This window comes from Labrus bergylta, chromosome 12 (genome assembly GCF_963930695.1).
Source record: "Labrus bergylta chromosome 12, fLabBer1.1, whole genome shotgun sequence".
NCBI classification, from domain to species: domain Eukaryota; kingdom Metazoa; phylum Chordata; class Actinopteri; order Labriformes; family Labridae; genus Labrus; species Labrus bergylta.
In genome coordinates this window covers 9,069,478-9,082,913 of record NC_089206.1, presented here as the reverse complement: position 1 = coordinate 9,082,913, position 13,436 = coordinate 9,069,478, and the positions used below count along the sequence as shown (strand labels likewise).

General features: G+C 39.1%; 1 protein-coding gene across 1 annotated transcript in view; it reads right to left on the bottom strand.

Annotated features, from left to right (window-relative positions):
* Positions 1-13,436, bottom strand: part of LOC109986834 (metabotropic glutamate receptor 4) — a 176,592-nt gene that overhangs the window by 53,595 nt on the left and 109,561 nt on the right. The window contains exon 3 of the mRNA XM_020637667.3: positions 6,648-6,864. Within this exon, the coding sequence (XP_020493323.1) occupies positions 6,648-6,864 (217 nt within the window). The remainder of the gene's footprint in view (positions 1-6,647; positions 6,865-13,436) is intronic.

The window sequence follows — 13,436 nt, the reverse complement described above, 5'->3', positions numbered from 1 at the left end:
GGGGTTGGTGCCTTGCTCAAGGACACCTCGGCAGTACTCAGGAAGTGCACTGACATCTCTCCAGCATCCAGCCCAATGTCAGAACTTGGTTGGGACTTGTACAGGGAAACCCCAAGTTTACAACCGATGTCCCAGCAGGCGGAGCTTCTGCCACCCCCTAAACTGAGCTATTGCCACCCCTGCTAATGACCTGCTCAATCATTAACAGTTTAACTTTCGCAAACAGGTAACTTATTACTCCATGATATTACATTATAAATACCCCCTGATAAAATCACTCAAAGTATGGTAAATATATTAGTTATTTCATAGTCAAAACAAACCCAGATACTTTGACAATGTTTGTCTGAAACAAGACAAAAGCATCAGCTTGCCAAAATTGTAAACCCATCAAGTGCTAAGAAGCCACTTGAACATGTTGACATGCACATTGTATGACTTTCCTTTTCAAAATAAAGATATTCCATTAATTTTAAATTACATATGTTGACGCCAATGCATCAAGGCATTGTTGTGCTCTGATTTATCACAGCTGATGAACAGAATTTAGAAAAAAAGCTGTTACAATTGGTTTTTGGTGCCTCAGACTGTGAAGAAAGTCTGGATGATTGAGGTGTGAAAAGACGCCTGAAATGAACACTGAAGGAGACTTTTTGTCAGGCATGCCATCTGTCATGAACACATTGTTTGTCATGAGCTTGAATATTCATAGGTACAACAGTTGAGCAACAAAAAAGCAGTATTTTAGGCAAATTTTCATAGTTCTTTTAACTCATCTTATTTCTGTTCATGTGCAATACCTAAAAAACAAAGAAACAAGCAACTAAGCTAAAGCATGCAAACCTTCAGATTTGTTAATTGTTATTCTCACCCTTCCCGCTTCCCACAAGGTCATGCTTTCTCTCACAGATATTCTAAGGGTTATTTGCAACCCTCCTCTGAGATAACGGTTTCCAGTCCACGCTACAGATACCTGAGTGCAGTAAGTCTGGTCAAATACTGTGCGAATGGCCAGCTTAATTCTGTTTCCACTTGAAAGCCCAGTGAGCTGGGTTTAAATGATATCACTTTCTCTAGCCAGGAGGACTTTGTGTCATCAAGTATCTAACACAACACCTCAACACCTAAACTACTCACCCAAACCCCATCCCAATAGACAAACATTCATCATTTATGAATTATTTCTGTCTTGCTAGAAGGCACACTGACAGTAAAACCAACTGGATATTCAAATGGTCAGAATACTTTTGAAATTCTGAAGAAAAGACCAACATATAAATGTGAGAATGCCCATCTATGAGTTTGGGTAAGCTGTGCATAGCACTGTCAAATGAATTTGACCAGAAGACTAAGCTGCAGTGTGTTGATGAGTGACCGTGCAAACCTGTGCTATGTGGGTCAGTCTGTTTCTTCTTAGTTCTTGTTTTCAATGAGAAATATAAACAGTTCACCTCGATACAGCATAGCATCTCGATATTTAGCATGGTGATATTATACCGATTCATGGCCACCAAGTATCGATATTTTCATTACATTCATAGAAAATATGTTTTCTAATTTGTCATTGCTGAATGGGTTACTCAATTAATTTTGAACAAGTTGCATTGTTAAAAATGACTGCAATTGTACAGTCGTCCGTACATGTTTGTGTTCATTACGGCTCAATCAGACTGAAATACATATAGTTCAGATTGTGAGGTGCACTCTAGACTGTATAACTGTAGAAAAATAAAATAATACCAAACATTTAAAACTGATTTCTCAGCAAAAATGAAGAGTTTTAAATAACTTTGGATTATGCTGTTTGGGGATTTTGAATAAATATTAACTAAAAAGATGAATTATTTCATGACTTGCAAAGCAGTTACATTCTAATTTTAAGATGTTAATAAAAGTTGTCACGTCTCTGATATTTTTCATGAATTATTGAATTTGTTAAATTCTGTAGAAATCTAAATTATGTTTAATTTTTTCTTCTTCAGCCATTCAGAGTTAAGATGTGTTCACAAGTAGCTGCTCTGAAATAAACAACAACTGTGACTTTAGGTGGGCGAGTCTGCTGCTCAGTGTGGCCTTTGGGTGCTTAATGAGAAAGAGGTCACTTCAGATGTGGCTGTTTCATAATGTGAGCAGACGACTGCAGAGCCCATTAAGCAGCCAAATACCTGTGGCTTTGAATTCGACAGAGCTGCCTGTTTGTTCTCTCTGTCTCTTCTCGGGTATCAATCAAAGCGTCAACATGGGGACGTGGGAATAAACAACGCTTCAGCATGGAGAAAAGACAGACATATGTTTATGTTTTTCATTGTGAAAGGGAAATCAATAGTAAAGCTTTAAATACAAAGGATTCACAAACAGGCTAATTGACAGCTATTAGTCTAAGTGTTTGTTTATAGTCACTGAGAAAGCATGCAGTGTTTGTCTCGAAACAATGATATTACAAGTGTGTTTGACAGTTTTCAGCTGACATGCTATCTTTAACTGTCAGGCAGTCAAATCAAGTACCAGTGATATTTGAGAAATTGTTAGAAATGGGGCACTGGATGGTTTAGCAGTTAGTTTGAGAGCTTCATGTACCTGGGCTGTTGTCCTTGAAGCGGTGTGTCCCTTGTCCGAGTCTGACCTTTGAATCCTTTTTTCTGCACGTCATTCCACACTCTCTGACTATATCCACTGTCCTTCTCGACATCAGACATGTCACCTTAAATAAATGTCACCTTAAATAAATGAAGGAAATTCATTTTATAACCTCCTGAAATACTGAGAAAGAGATATTTTACTCTCTGTGCTAAGAAATTGAAAACCAGAGGCCTCCTTTTCTTGTAGTCTATACATCTCTTTAGTCATATTGAATATTAGGAAATCAAACCAGGCAGGGATGAGATTTAAAGACTCAAGCTGAAGGGTCAGTCAAACACGCCCTTTGGCAACACTATTTTACCTCTGCATGCCATCAATATCTACTGTGGCTCTGAGAGCTAAACATGCTGCAGTTGGTTTGTTGTGGTGTCTGTTGTTGGTTCTGTTTTGACATGTGACATGCATTTTTTTCAGCTTAATAAGGCAATTTCTTTTAAATGCATTTTTGCAATAAAGCTTGCTTTGAGATTTATGGTAGCCCAAAAGAAAGTTAAAAGAAAGAGAGTTAAATCATGAAATGATATCCAAACTATGTTAAATTACTCCTAAGAACAACATACCTCCAGTTAAATACAATTTGACTATTAATGTCAACAAGTATCCGGGGTATAGTCCATCAGTATTTAAAAAAAAAAAAAAAAAAGATAAATATTTTTGCTTTTGAGAATATTTTCCTAATTAATTTATACATCTACAATACAGGTTTTATTTGTGGAGTAACATCGCCCATACACTATGATTGAATCCAAACACAATGTACCATGGAAACCATCATGCTAAAAATACATGACATTATAACATGATGCAACACGCATGTTGCAATTTCCCTGGGTGCTTTCAAAACCTTTCTAATGAATCTATGTCATCAGAAGGCACCCTCTAATTCAGAAAGACATCACCAATGCAGTGAAATCTCTGACAAAGTAGAAGAGCTCTGTAGCTGGAGACAGCACAGGTGGAATAACGACATGTTTGCAGGGCTTTAGGCATTCATGACTCGGTTAGGGCTTGATTTAATGAAAGGCGCTGCTGATTTTAGGTTGGAAAGCTCTGGGGGCACCTTTAGGGAGCCTTCACCTGTTTCAGAGTGAGACATTTTAAGCAAAAGAAAACAGCAGCTCAAGAGACATCTATGTGTAGCAGGTGTGAGCAGACAGGTGACTGAGAGTTTCTAACTGCTTATAAGTTACTTTTGTCAAGTTTTCAATGTCACAAAAAAACAGCTTTGTTTTAATATGTTTATCACGACAATGAAAACCATATTCCAGTAGTTTTAAATCTTAGCCTATTCGACAAATTTTTGAGTCTGAAGGAAACTCTGGTCTGATTTAGTAATAGCTCCACAAAGCTTTGTGAATTTGTTTATCATGTCAGCCAAGAGCTGTGGTAATGGCTTCAGTGGTTGCAGTGTAATCCTTTAGGGCAACAGTTCACTGTTGTCATGATGCTTTATATTTCTTCTGTGATACACCTTGAATTTGCTTCTTTCTGAAATTGTCGTAGAGCACAAACTCTTAATAATCAGACAGACAATGCTATGTAAATACATTTGCCTTGCCTTTGGATCAAGCCTGTAACAATATTTTAGTATGCTTCCCGAAACATTATGGTTTGGATTTCAGAGTTCAGTTTATGCGCTAATTAAGCGCTTAAGAAAACAAGGCAGTCACACATGACAGTATTCAAACCCCAATCCAGGTGGCAGTAATGCTTGTAACTGTTTACTAACCGCTATTAAACAACAAACGAAGAAGAAACTGAAGCAAAAAAAAAACCCCAAAAAACACCTGCTTCTTTAAACCAGTTGTGTGGGGAAACTTTGTCATTGGAAACATGTTGATTATGTTAATGCATATAAGAAGGCAACACACAGAAGAAGGAATGAAACAAGCTTAACTTTAAAACATGAATTATCCTTTCGGTTCAAGTTTTCAAATTCCTATTTCATACAAGTCTTATTTTGTTATTTGAATCCTGACTTGTGTTTATTAGTCATTTAATGCATGACATTCACCAACTGTTAATGAATCGATTGTTATTCCTTTTCCATCTCTCTCTGTGTTTCGTTCCCTTAAATCAAATATTTAAACTGATTTAAATGCAAATTACAGCGAATGATAACGCCAACTAAAACTCACAAAATTGTTTTGTCTTTCAGTACCCAGAGCTCTTGTCCTATACATACACGTCTGTCTTTGTTTATGTAAATCTAGAAATTCAAAGCAATAATATACTGTATCTCCAGAATTGGGAATTTTAGAAGTCTGGCTCAGTTAGGCCTTAATTAGTTTTTAACATCAGCATCTTTAAAAGAAGAGCGAAAAATGAAACAATGTTCACACAAAAATATCTATCTGAAATGAAACTGCGGCTGTCTTGTTGGGCTCTGTTCCCCCTCAGTATGGACTGTAAGGCAAATAGGCAGCTGAGTTAAACAGACTCTGCAGGAGTAATCTGCTGCTGGTGCTTCTCCAGGAAGACTGGTGATGGGGCAGCAGCTAAAAGCTGGCAAAGAAGGAAGGGGACGCGGTGGCAGAGAGAGTACTGGACATGTCGTTAGTGATTAGATTCGGCTTCAGAAAGTGTCAAAGGTCAGGCTGAGCTCATGTGCTGGCAGCTCCTTGCTCCAAAAATGACTAGTATTCCTGACACTGTAAATGCTATATCCTTATGTTGCTTAAGGTTGGCTCAGTAGCCTCATTTTTCACACTGTCATCACATTAGATGAACAAATTCAGTTTCTTTTGGTTACAAAGTGTATCCATCAAATATTCTTACTTCCTGCAGATAACAGTTTGGAGCTTTGAACAAAGTCGTGTTTTCATATTAATCATATATGCTAAATTTACGCAGCATTTGGAATCAAATGCAATAAAGGGTATTGTATTCTATGGTTTGATATCCTATCATTTCGTATCCTATTGTAATACCATACTGTGTCACATTGTTTGTATGGTAACGTATTGACCATATCGTGTCATCGACACCACACACACACACACACACACATACACACACAATCTAAACAACCTTTTCCCATCAGGCCACAGAGACAGATCACTCACCTTCAGGACTAAGAGAGCCATGTCAAGCTTTGTGCCCACATCCATCAGACTCATGAACGGGCTATTCCTAGCACCACTCTTTTTAACCATTCGTAACATTACTCAGGACCTATTTTAAATATATTTCAAAGTTAACTTGAATGGTTATTCACTTTGAGGCCACCGTAAATCTTTTTGCTTTATTTATTGCTGACCTGTCATGCACCATTTGTTATGGCTTCAGGCTTTACTCACTCGGTACTCTTCGACTGCACTTTGGATGTTGAATGTGAAATGTGTGGTTTGTTTTTGTGCTGTGCTGTCATTCATGCAAACTCTAGATGCACTACTCAGTGATACTTTTTTCATACAACTGAAGTTCTTAACGGATAAAGAAAGTTGAAGTGAATTGAATAGTGTCGTTTTGTAGCCTATCGTGTCATATCTGAAACATTGTCATACAAAAACAGCCAGATACACCCGTCTTCTTTTAACTACGAGCTGGCTTTGTTGGATGGCTGTCAGTGTTTTTGGACTTTTAGCATAAACGTTTTGTATAGAACAAACGTTTGATTTATCAGTGACCTTTTCTTTTGATTGTTTCAGTGTCAGTGTTTTTACAGAAGTTAGCATTGAAGTGGCAAACTGGATAGATCAATGTGAAAGGTCATTTGTGTATTGACCACTTTTCAAGTTATCAGATATTCCTATTACAGGCTCTTTTTTTTGCCACTGGTTAGTTTTAACAACCTGTTACAGCTTCAGTTTGTAAAAGGCTCATGAAAAAATACATTAGTAAACTACTTAACACAAAAGTCCATCAATTCTAAGTGGGGGAAAAATACTAGATTCTAAATTGTTTGTCCAATCACAAAGAAACTATGTCAGTGGTGTCGACAAGGTCATTTTCACATCAGTCTAAATAAACTCCGGAATCATTAAAGCAATAATTGAAAAACTCACCATCCTCTCGAGACCTTTGGATAAAAGCGTCGACACCACTTTCTCCGTAGTTTCCCTCAGAGGCTACAGTGGAGACGTAGTTCCAGCGCATGGCTTTGACAATATCCACCATGGCCTGGGCCTGGTAGGTGTCTGGGGGAACCACCCTCGAGAAGAAGTCATAGCGGGTGTTATCACTCAGCTCGGGAGCTGTGGAGGCGTAGCTCACCTGAGGGATCTATGAGAACAGGAAAAAAAAAAAGAAAGCAAGAGATGTTGTTATACACCAGGAAATTTATAATATTCATACTTTGTGTAAAGAATTATTCATAGCACAGGAAGGTACCTTGCAGTATCATGCAATAAAAAAAACCCAACACAATTATAATGTGACACCTAACATCTGCTGGTATCTTAGCAGCACCCTGATTGTTATTTCCCCTCTACAGTTGGCACTCTGCTGCTTTAAATAGTCCTGATGATCACGGGCTTAGCAACAACACTTTCTGAGAAATATTTTCCACACCAGTCAAGCAACACTAATCTCTTCATGAATTCTCACTTCTCTCCAGCAAAAGATGATCTGCCTCCAGTGCTGCGATAATACCCAGAGTTCTAGTCAGAAATCACAAAGCAAATTATTGTTTAATGGGAAAGACTGGAAAACTATAAATATAACTAAGTAGTGTTACTTAGAACCGTTTGAAGACGAAGGGAACCAAGTAAGGTGAAATCTTGAAGGATAGAAGTCAAACTTGTTGAACTGAAATGACTTCAACCCAAAACAGTCACGGTAAGAAGTCCCAGCTGTAGATGGCGAGTGCAGTTTTCAGAGTTTCGGCTCGTCTTCACACACCGCTGTTATAAAAGGTTTAACTCCCTCTGTTCTTAGTTTCACCACAGAAGTCTGTGAGAATCCGCCTCCAGCAGGAAAATCTTAGTTGGTGTGTAATCTCAACTTTTGCTTGCTCAAGTTATTTCAGATTCATGGCTGTTCGAGCTTCTGTGATCTTCCTATGGCTTCTGTGCTGCACAGTTAGGAAGCTAACTGACCAGATTTAATGATGTTCCAATAACGTGTTTCATGGTTTCACTTCAAATATGGACACCCTTTTTTTTTTTGCTGATGCAATGGGGATTTTTTCTCTCTCTTGATTTCTCATGCTTGATATATTCAGACGGTAGATGTCGAAGGCAGAGTGGTAACTGCTTTAAACCAAAATAAGGTTTGACTGCATGAGTCAGTGGATGAACATGTTTTAATGTGCATATACTAGCGCTGTATTAAACGCTACTTGTCCATAAACAGCTCCCGCCATATAAACGATCTTAATCCAAGCGATAACAACACAACTTTTATACAAAACAATGAAATGAACACACAAAATAATGTGACTATTAAAAGAAGAGATTGTCGTATGACCAGCTCGTCGAGGCTATACCAGTCAAGGCAGGTCCACACAGTAGCACTATGCTAAGAAATATTGCTAATACTGCTTTATATAATCATGAGATTATCATTAAATTATCTCATCCCATGTTAGAAAAACCAGGGAATGATATCCACAAAAGGAGTCAAGGGTTGGACTCTTAATCGGGCTGCCCCTTATAGGACTATGGCCTCTATAAATGTCTCATGATCTACAGTAACCGCTGGGCCAAGTTGTGAAAATTGATATTTATATGTTTAAGTTTAAGAGTTGGGTATGATATCCTCAACACAGTTTTCATATAGTTTCATGTTAGACTCATTTCATTTTATTTCATTTTTTCCACCCTTCGCCCTCATTCATGTCCTTATTGAAGACTTTTTCTTTGTATTTCTGCAATATCTATTAGTCTCGTTAATACATGGAAGTGTTAACCAGAAAGTAACTTAACTGCTGTGTGTCTAAAAAGTCACTGAAGGATACCGTGTGCATTAGCATGTGATGCTGAGGCGTGACGCTGTGAACATACTAATACCCAAAAATCAGCAGTTTGCCAAAACCAACAGCCTGCGATTTTATTATGACTAACAGACAGAGGAATTGTTGCTCATCCCTCACAAACACGTTCTGTCATGGCACCTTAGTGTTGCTCCTATGATCTAAGAAACAGTGATAAACCTGCAGTATTTCAAAACAACATACATTTGCTACTGCTAAGAAGATGTGTGTCTTTTTTTTTTTTTTATGGTGTTTTATTTGGGGATTTAAAAATAACACAAGAAAGTTGCCCTCGCTCCCACATATAACATCCAACAGAGTTACATCAAAGTAAACTTTTCACACAAACACTCCAACTTTACCAATATTTGCTCCAGTAACTGCAGACACGCCGCTGTGGAGGTGATATGGTCCCCTCCTCTTTCCTTCACTTCACACAGCGGCGGTCTTTGATGTGGTCAGCTTTAGCAGCGCCATGATCCAACAACTACTGCGCTCCTCTGCTTGTCGCCGCGGCCTGTGTGAAGAGCACAGCTGTTCTGTCTGCACCCATGACCTACAGCTCTTAACAAGTCGTGTAACTCAACACCGACCTTCTTTTTGCACCAAGGATCCGCTGGGTGACGCCAGGACGAGGCCGTTGAGTCCAGCACTTCTAATGAACCTCCTCTTGTGTCATTTTATCGTAACATTTTTAGAGTTGTGCTTCGGTGCAGGCTTGGCTTGATAGGTAATGACTTGTGATGGGGCAAACATGACAGTCAAAAACAGCCTTGTTAACTCGATTCCCTTTCGGATAAGAAAAAAGCCAGAAATGGGAAATATGTGTGTGTGCTAATGGACCTTGGCCATGTTGCATGTCAGCCTCTTGGACTGATGACTCTCAGTTGTCCCAGGCTCTCCCACTGTGCCGTGTCCACACAGAGTTTCTGCGTTGGTTATCTTGTTTTGAGCTAAAATTGCTTGTGCAAATTGCACAGCTCCTTGAACTGTGTGCACTGGATGACACCGATGTTGGAGGCTGACATGCTTCTTGCACACGTTCCTGTGGGATGCACTATAGAGACACAGACCCTGACAGGGTGTGTGGCGTGTTTTGAGTCTGCACCCTGAGGACTGGCAGCGGTCAGCTGACTTGTTGATTTAACACCTGGCTGTGACAGCCGGCTGAGGTAAACCTGATCCCTACGTTTGCTCACTTTATTTCTGCGTTGGCAGTACACAGATCTTCTCTCCTTTTTACATCTGTGTTTCTCTCCCTGTTGGAAGCAGACAAAGTGTGAACTTGTTTTTTTTTTTTGGTGTTTCTTTTTGCAGTTCTTTGACGTCATAAGGTGAGATCTAGCAGAGTGAAATAAAAGTGTTGTACAAAAGTGTTTTGACAGTGTTAATGATGTCTTTTAGATTTAGATTCTTACACTGTTCCAGCACACAGCAGTAACCTATTTGCAGCAATACTTCACCCTTTAGAATCTGACCTTTCTGACTTATGCAAATTAGGTCTTAAAACATGATGTTTTAGCACATATATAAAAAAGTATATGGTGCACATCAGCTTATTGAAACTGCAGGTGAATGAATACTTTGTTCAGTCATTCTTTCCAGCTCCTGATTTTCAGGAATACATTTTGTACAGGTGATAACACATCGGAGACAATAGGCTTAGAACGTGAAAATAGTTAACAAAATATTTAGTTGTTTTTTTTGTCAGCAGAATCCTGCTAGGCTTAAAAAATATCCGAGTAAATGCTTCCCACTCTTCTTAAATCCCCCTCTCTTGTTGTGTGTTTTTAATTCTGCTGCTGTCATGTATTGTTTGGTGCTGCCGTGACGTGTCTAGTCCCATATCTGCCAAATAAGTGGGAGCTGCAGTGAAGCTTCCCTGTGTTGTATTTTTCACCTGAGGGATTTTCTCTGCTGCAACAATCACACAATTTCAGCATTCTGTCAAGAACCGGGACAGGCAGAGCTTATCGTGTTTGTGTTGGCGAGATTTCTTGCTCACTGGACTACACCGATAGTCCTGAACAGTGTGCTTCCTCTAATAGAACACAGTCACTTCTTAGCATTGACTCAAGAAATTAAATTCCACAGCAAAAGGCCGCCTCTGATCTCCTTTGGGAATCAAAAGAAACGGGGATTGGGAGGAAAAATAAAGATGCGATGTGTTTCTGTAAGGAGAATGTGGCGTGTGCAAGCAACAGAGAATATCTTGGCAGGGGTTCTGTGTACGAAGGCTGCTCTCAGCGGCAGAATTCAGGAGGCTCACTCTTCTCACAGCCAGATTCAGTGGTAAAGATCTTAGTAGGTTGTTCAAAAATGTTCTCGTGGCTGCTTTTCAGTGATGCTGTGTGCGCTTACCATCTGTTCAGGCTGAGAGTGAAGCAGTAGTGAGCTCCTTCACCCTCTCGCTTTATACAGAGTACACCAATAAAATGTGTTCCCCCGAAGTTTATGGAACTCTTTTCATATGCAGCCCCTCACTCCAGTAACATCCCTTTAATTGCTATTGGGCTTGGGAAATATGCTTAATTGCTGTGATGCGACTCTCAAGCAGATTTTTGATGCAGATTTAATGTTCAAATCACTTGCTTTAAATAACTGTGCCTATTTAAAAATTCAATGAGCTCATTTGGTACTGCATCAATGCCGGAGTAATGATGCTCATTAGAACTGTACAGAAATATTATACATCGGTACTGTTTGCAGGGGAAGAAGTATCAAAAGCTTTCATCAGGCTCTGGAAGTGTTTTAATATGTACTTCCTGCTAATAAGTTAGCATTGTGTTTTTAATCTGTGAAGACAGAAGGAAAAGGTGTTGCCTATAAAGTACCTGAGATGCAGCACTGTGTTTACTGCTCCTCGGGTGTTGAAATATCATCTAAAAGGAGAACATGTCATTTAGCTATAGCCATGAAGTGCCCAAGGCTGACAACTGCCGCCAGCAAATCCCATCCCTAAAAGGGATTGTCCAATCATAGTTTAGCAGCTGTTAGCAGGAACAGCCAGACACTCAAGTTTGGATTTCTTAAGCAGCATCCACAGGGCTGCAGTAAGAGACATCCTTGATATGTCCAGGCTTGTGTGGGTTAAGTCTATATTTCTTCAGCCTTAACACAAGCGCAAAACTGTGACAAATGACTCCAACAATGTGTTTGTCTAAGCTGCAAAATTAGCACCCAAGCTAACAGTCTAGTTGTTGCTTAGAATTCCTGCCAAAGATTTTGAGCGTATCATGAGCTAACTGCATTATTTTATCAGTTAACTGCATTCATTTATGGGATTGCAGGTTACATTAGTTGCCACTTTGTCAGCATGCTCAGCCTGTCTTGCCCTCTTTTTTGATTCTGGAAAGTTGACCCTCCAGCAGCTCCACTTGTTTCTCAACATGGTATTGAAGATTGACTTTAGATTATGTGTTTTCAGTTGAAAAATGAATGTTTTCATTTTAAATGCTGCGTTCTGAACAGATTTTCCTGGCAATTTGAGTCATTGGGCCATGCTTACTCATTGTGACACTCATCACAAGAATGAACAGAAGTTAATTGACATAAGACAAAGCTGACAGCGGGACAGAAACAGCAGCTGACTTTCTTAATAGGAAACAGCTGAATATACCTCTGGATGCTATCCGAGGTGAAGCCTCCAGTGAGTGAATCCCCACAGTGGGGATTAAGTTCAACAATGCTCTTCCTGGCATCAATTGATCAAACTATTGTGTTGTTAAGATTTTTTTCTATAAGCTACCTTACTTTCAGCAACTCAACAGTTTCTGTGTTTGTGTCATTGAGACACCTCACTTCTTCAAAGTAAAAGAAGTTTGTTTTCTTCACAGCTTGGCTTGACACTCTCACTAACTGCAGTCCCAATCTGCTGACTCATAAAGTGCATTGAGATCTTTCAACCCATTGTTACTGGGATCGATATGGTGAGACCAAAGTTAACAAAGCAAACTCTACACAGATTCTTGGGCCAACGATCAAACCCTGATCTGCCTTTTTGCAAGCTCTCACCAAGGCTTAATAGATGCTGAAAAACATTCCCTTTTTTTTTCCACACTTTGCAATCTCTCATATTTCTTCTGAATTACACGAAAGATTATCAGAAGATGATTATTATCATCCTATACTGTTTCTGTCAAAGCCACATAAAGCCCAACTCTCTTCTTAAATTCAGGAATTTGTCAAATATTTGTTCCACACTTATTTAAATGTTCATATTTATTTTAATGGTGTTTATATCCTCCATCTTTAAATACATGTATTCAGCTTTGCTCATGAAAGCTCAATTAAATTGGATTCATGACAACCACAGTGCCAACTCAAAAATCATTAAATGCCTATCTTGTAATTTCAGTATAAATCTTACCTTTTATATTTACGGTACTTGTCACTGAATAATCAATGTATCTTAATACTAAGTTAACCTGTGGCTGTCTAAGAAGAGCAGCAGGACCCATGCAACAGTCTCCCCCTTCACAAGAGACCATTTTACATAGCAGAGCAGAGACTTCGACTTTAGTGTTGTTTTATAAAATTCAATTGCTTATAGATTAAGGAGACTCTAAAGCCCCAGACAGACAGACACGCAGAAAGCATCAGACATAACTGTCAACAAATGCATCGATTGCTCTCAAAGGATGGAGGAACAACAGTAAGAGCTTTGTAAAAACTCTTTGGCTCTGCTCCCAGCTTCAGTCCACTGGCGACTCTCCTAAAGCAGGACAGAGATCTGCATGTAGACAAATCTCAATGCTTTGCAATGAAGAACAAACAAACTGAATGGGTGTCAGAAACCGGTCTCTAATTTCTACCTTTTGCTCTTTATCCCTCCTTCACTTTTCTATGAGTTCAAAAACTAGTAAAAAGTATAAAACACCAA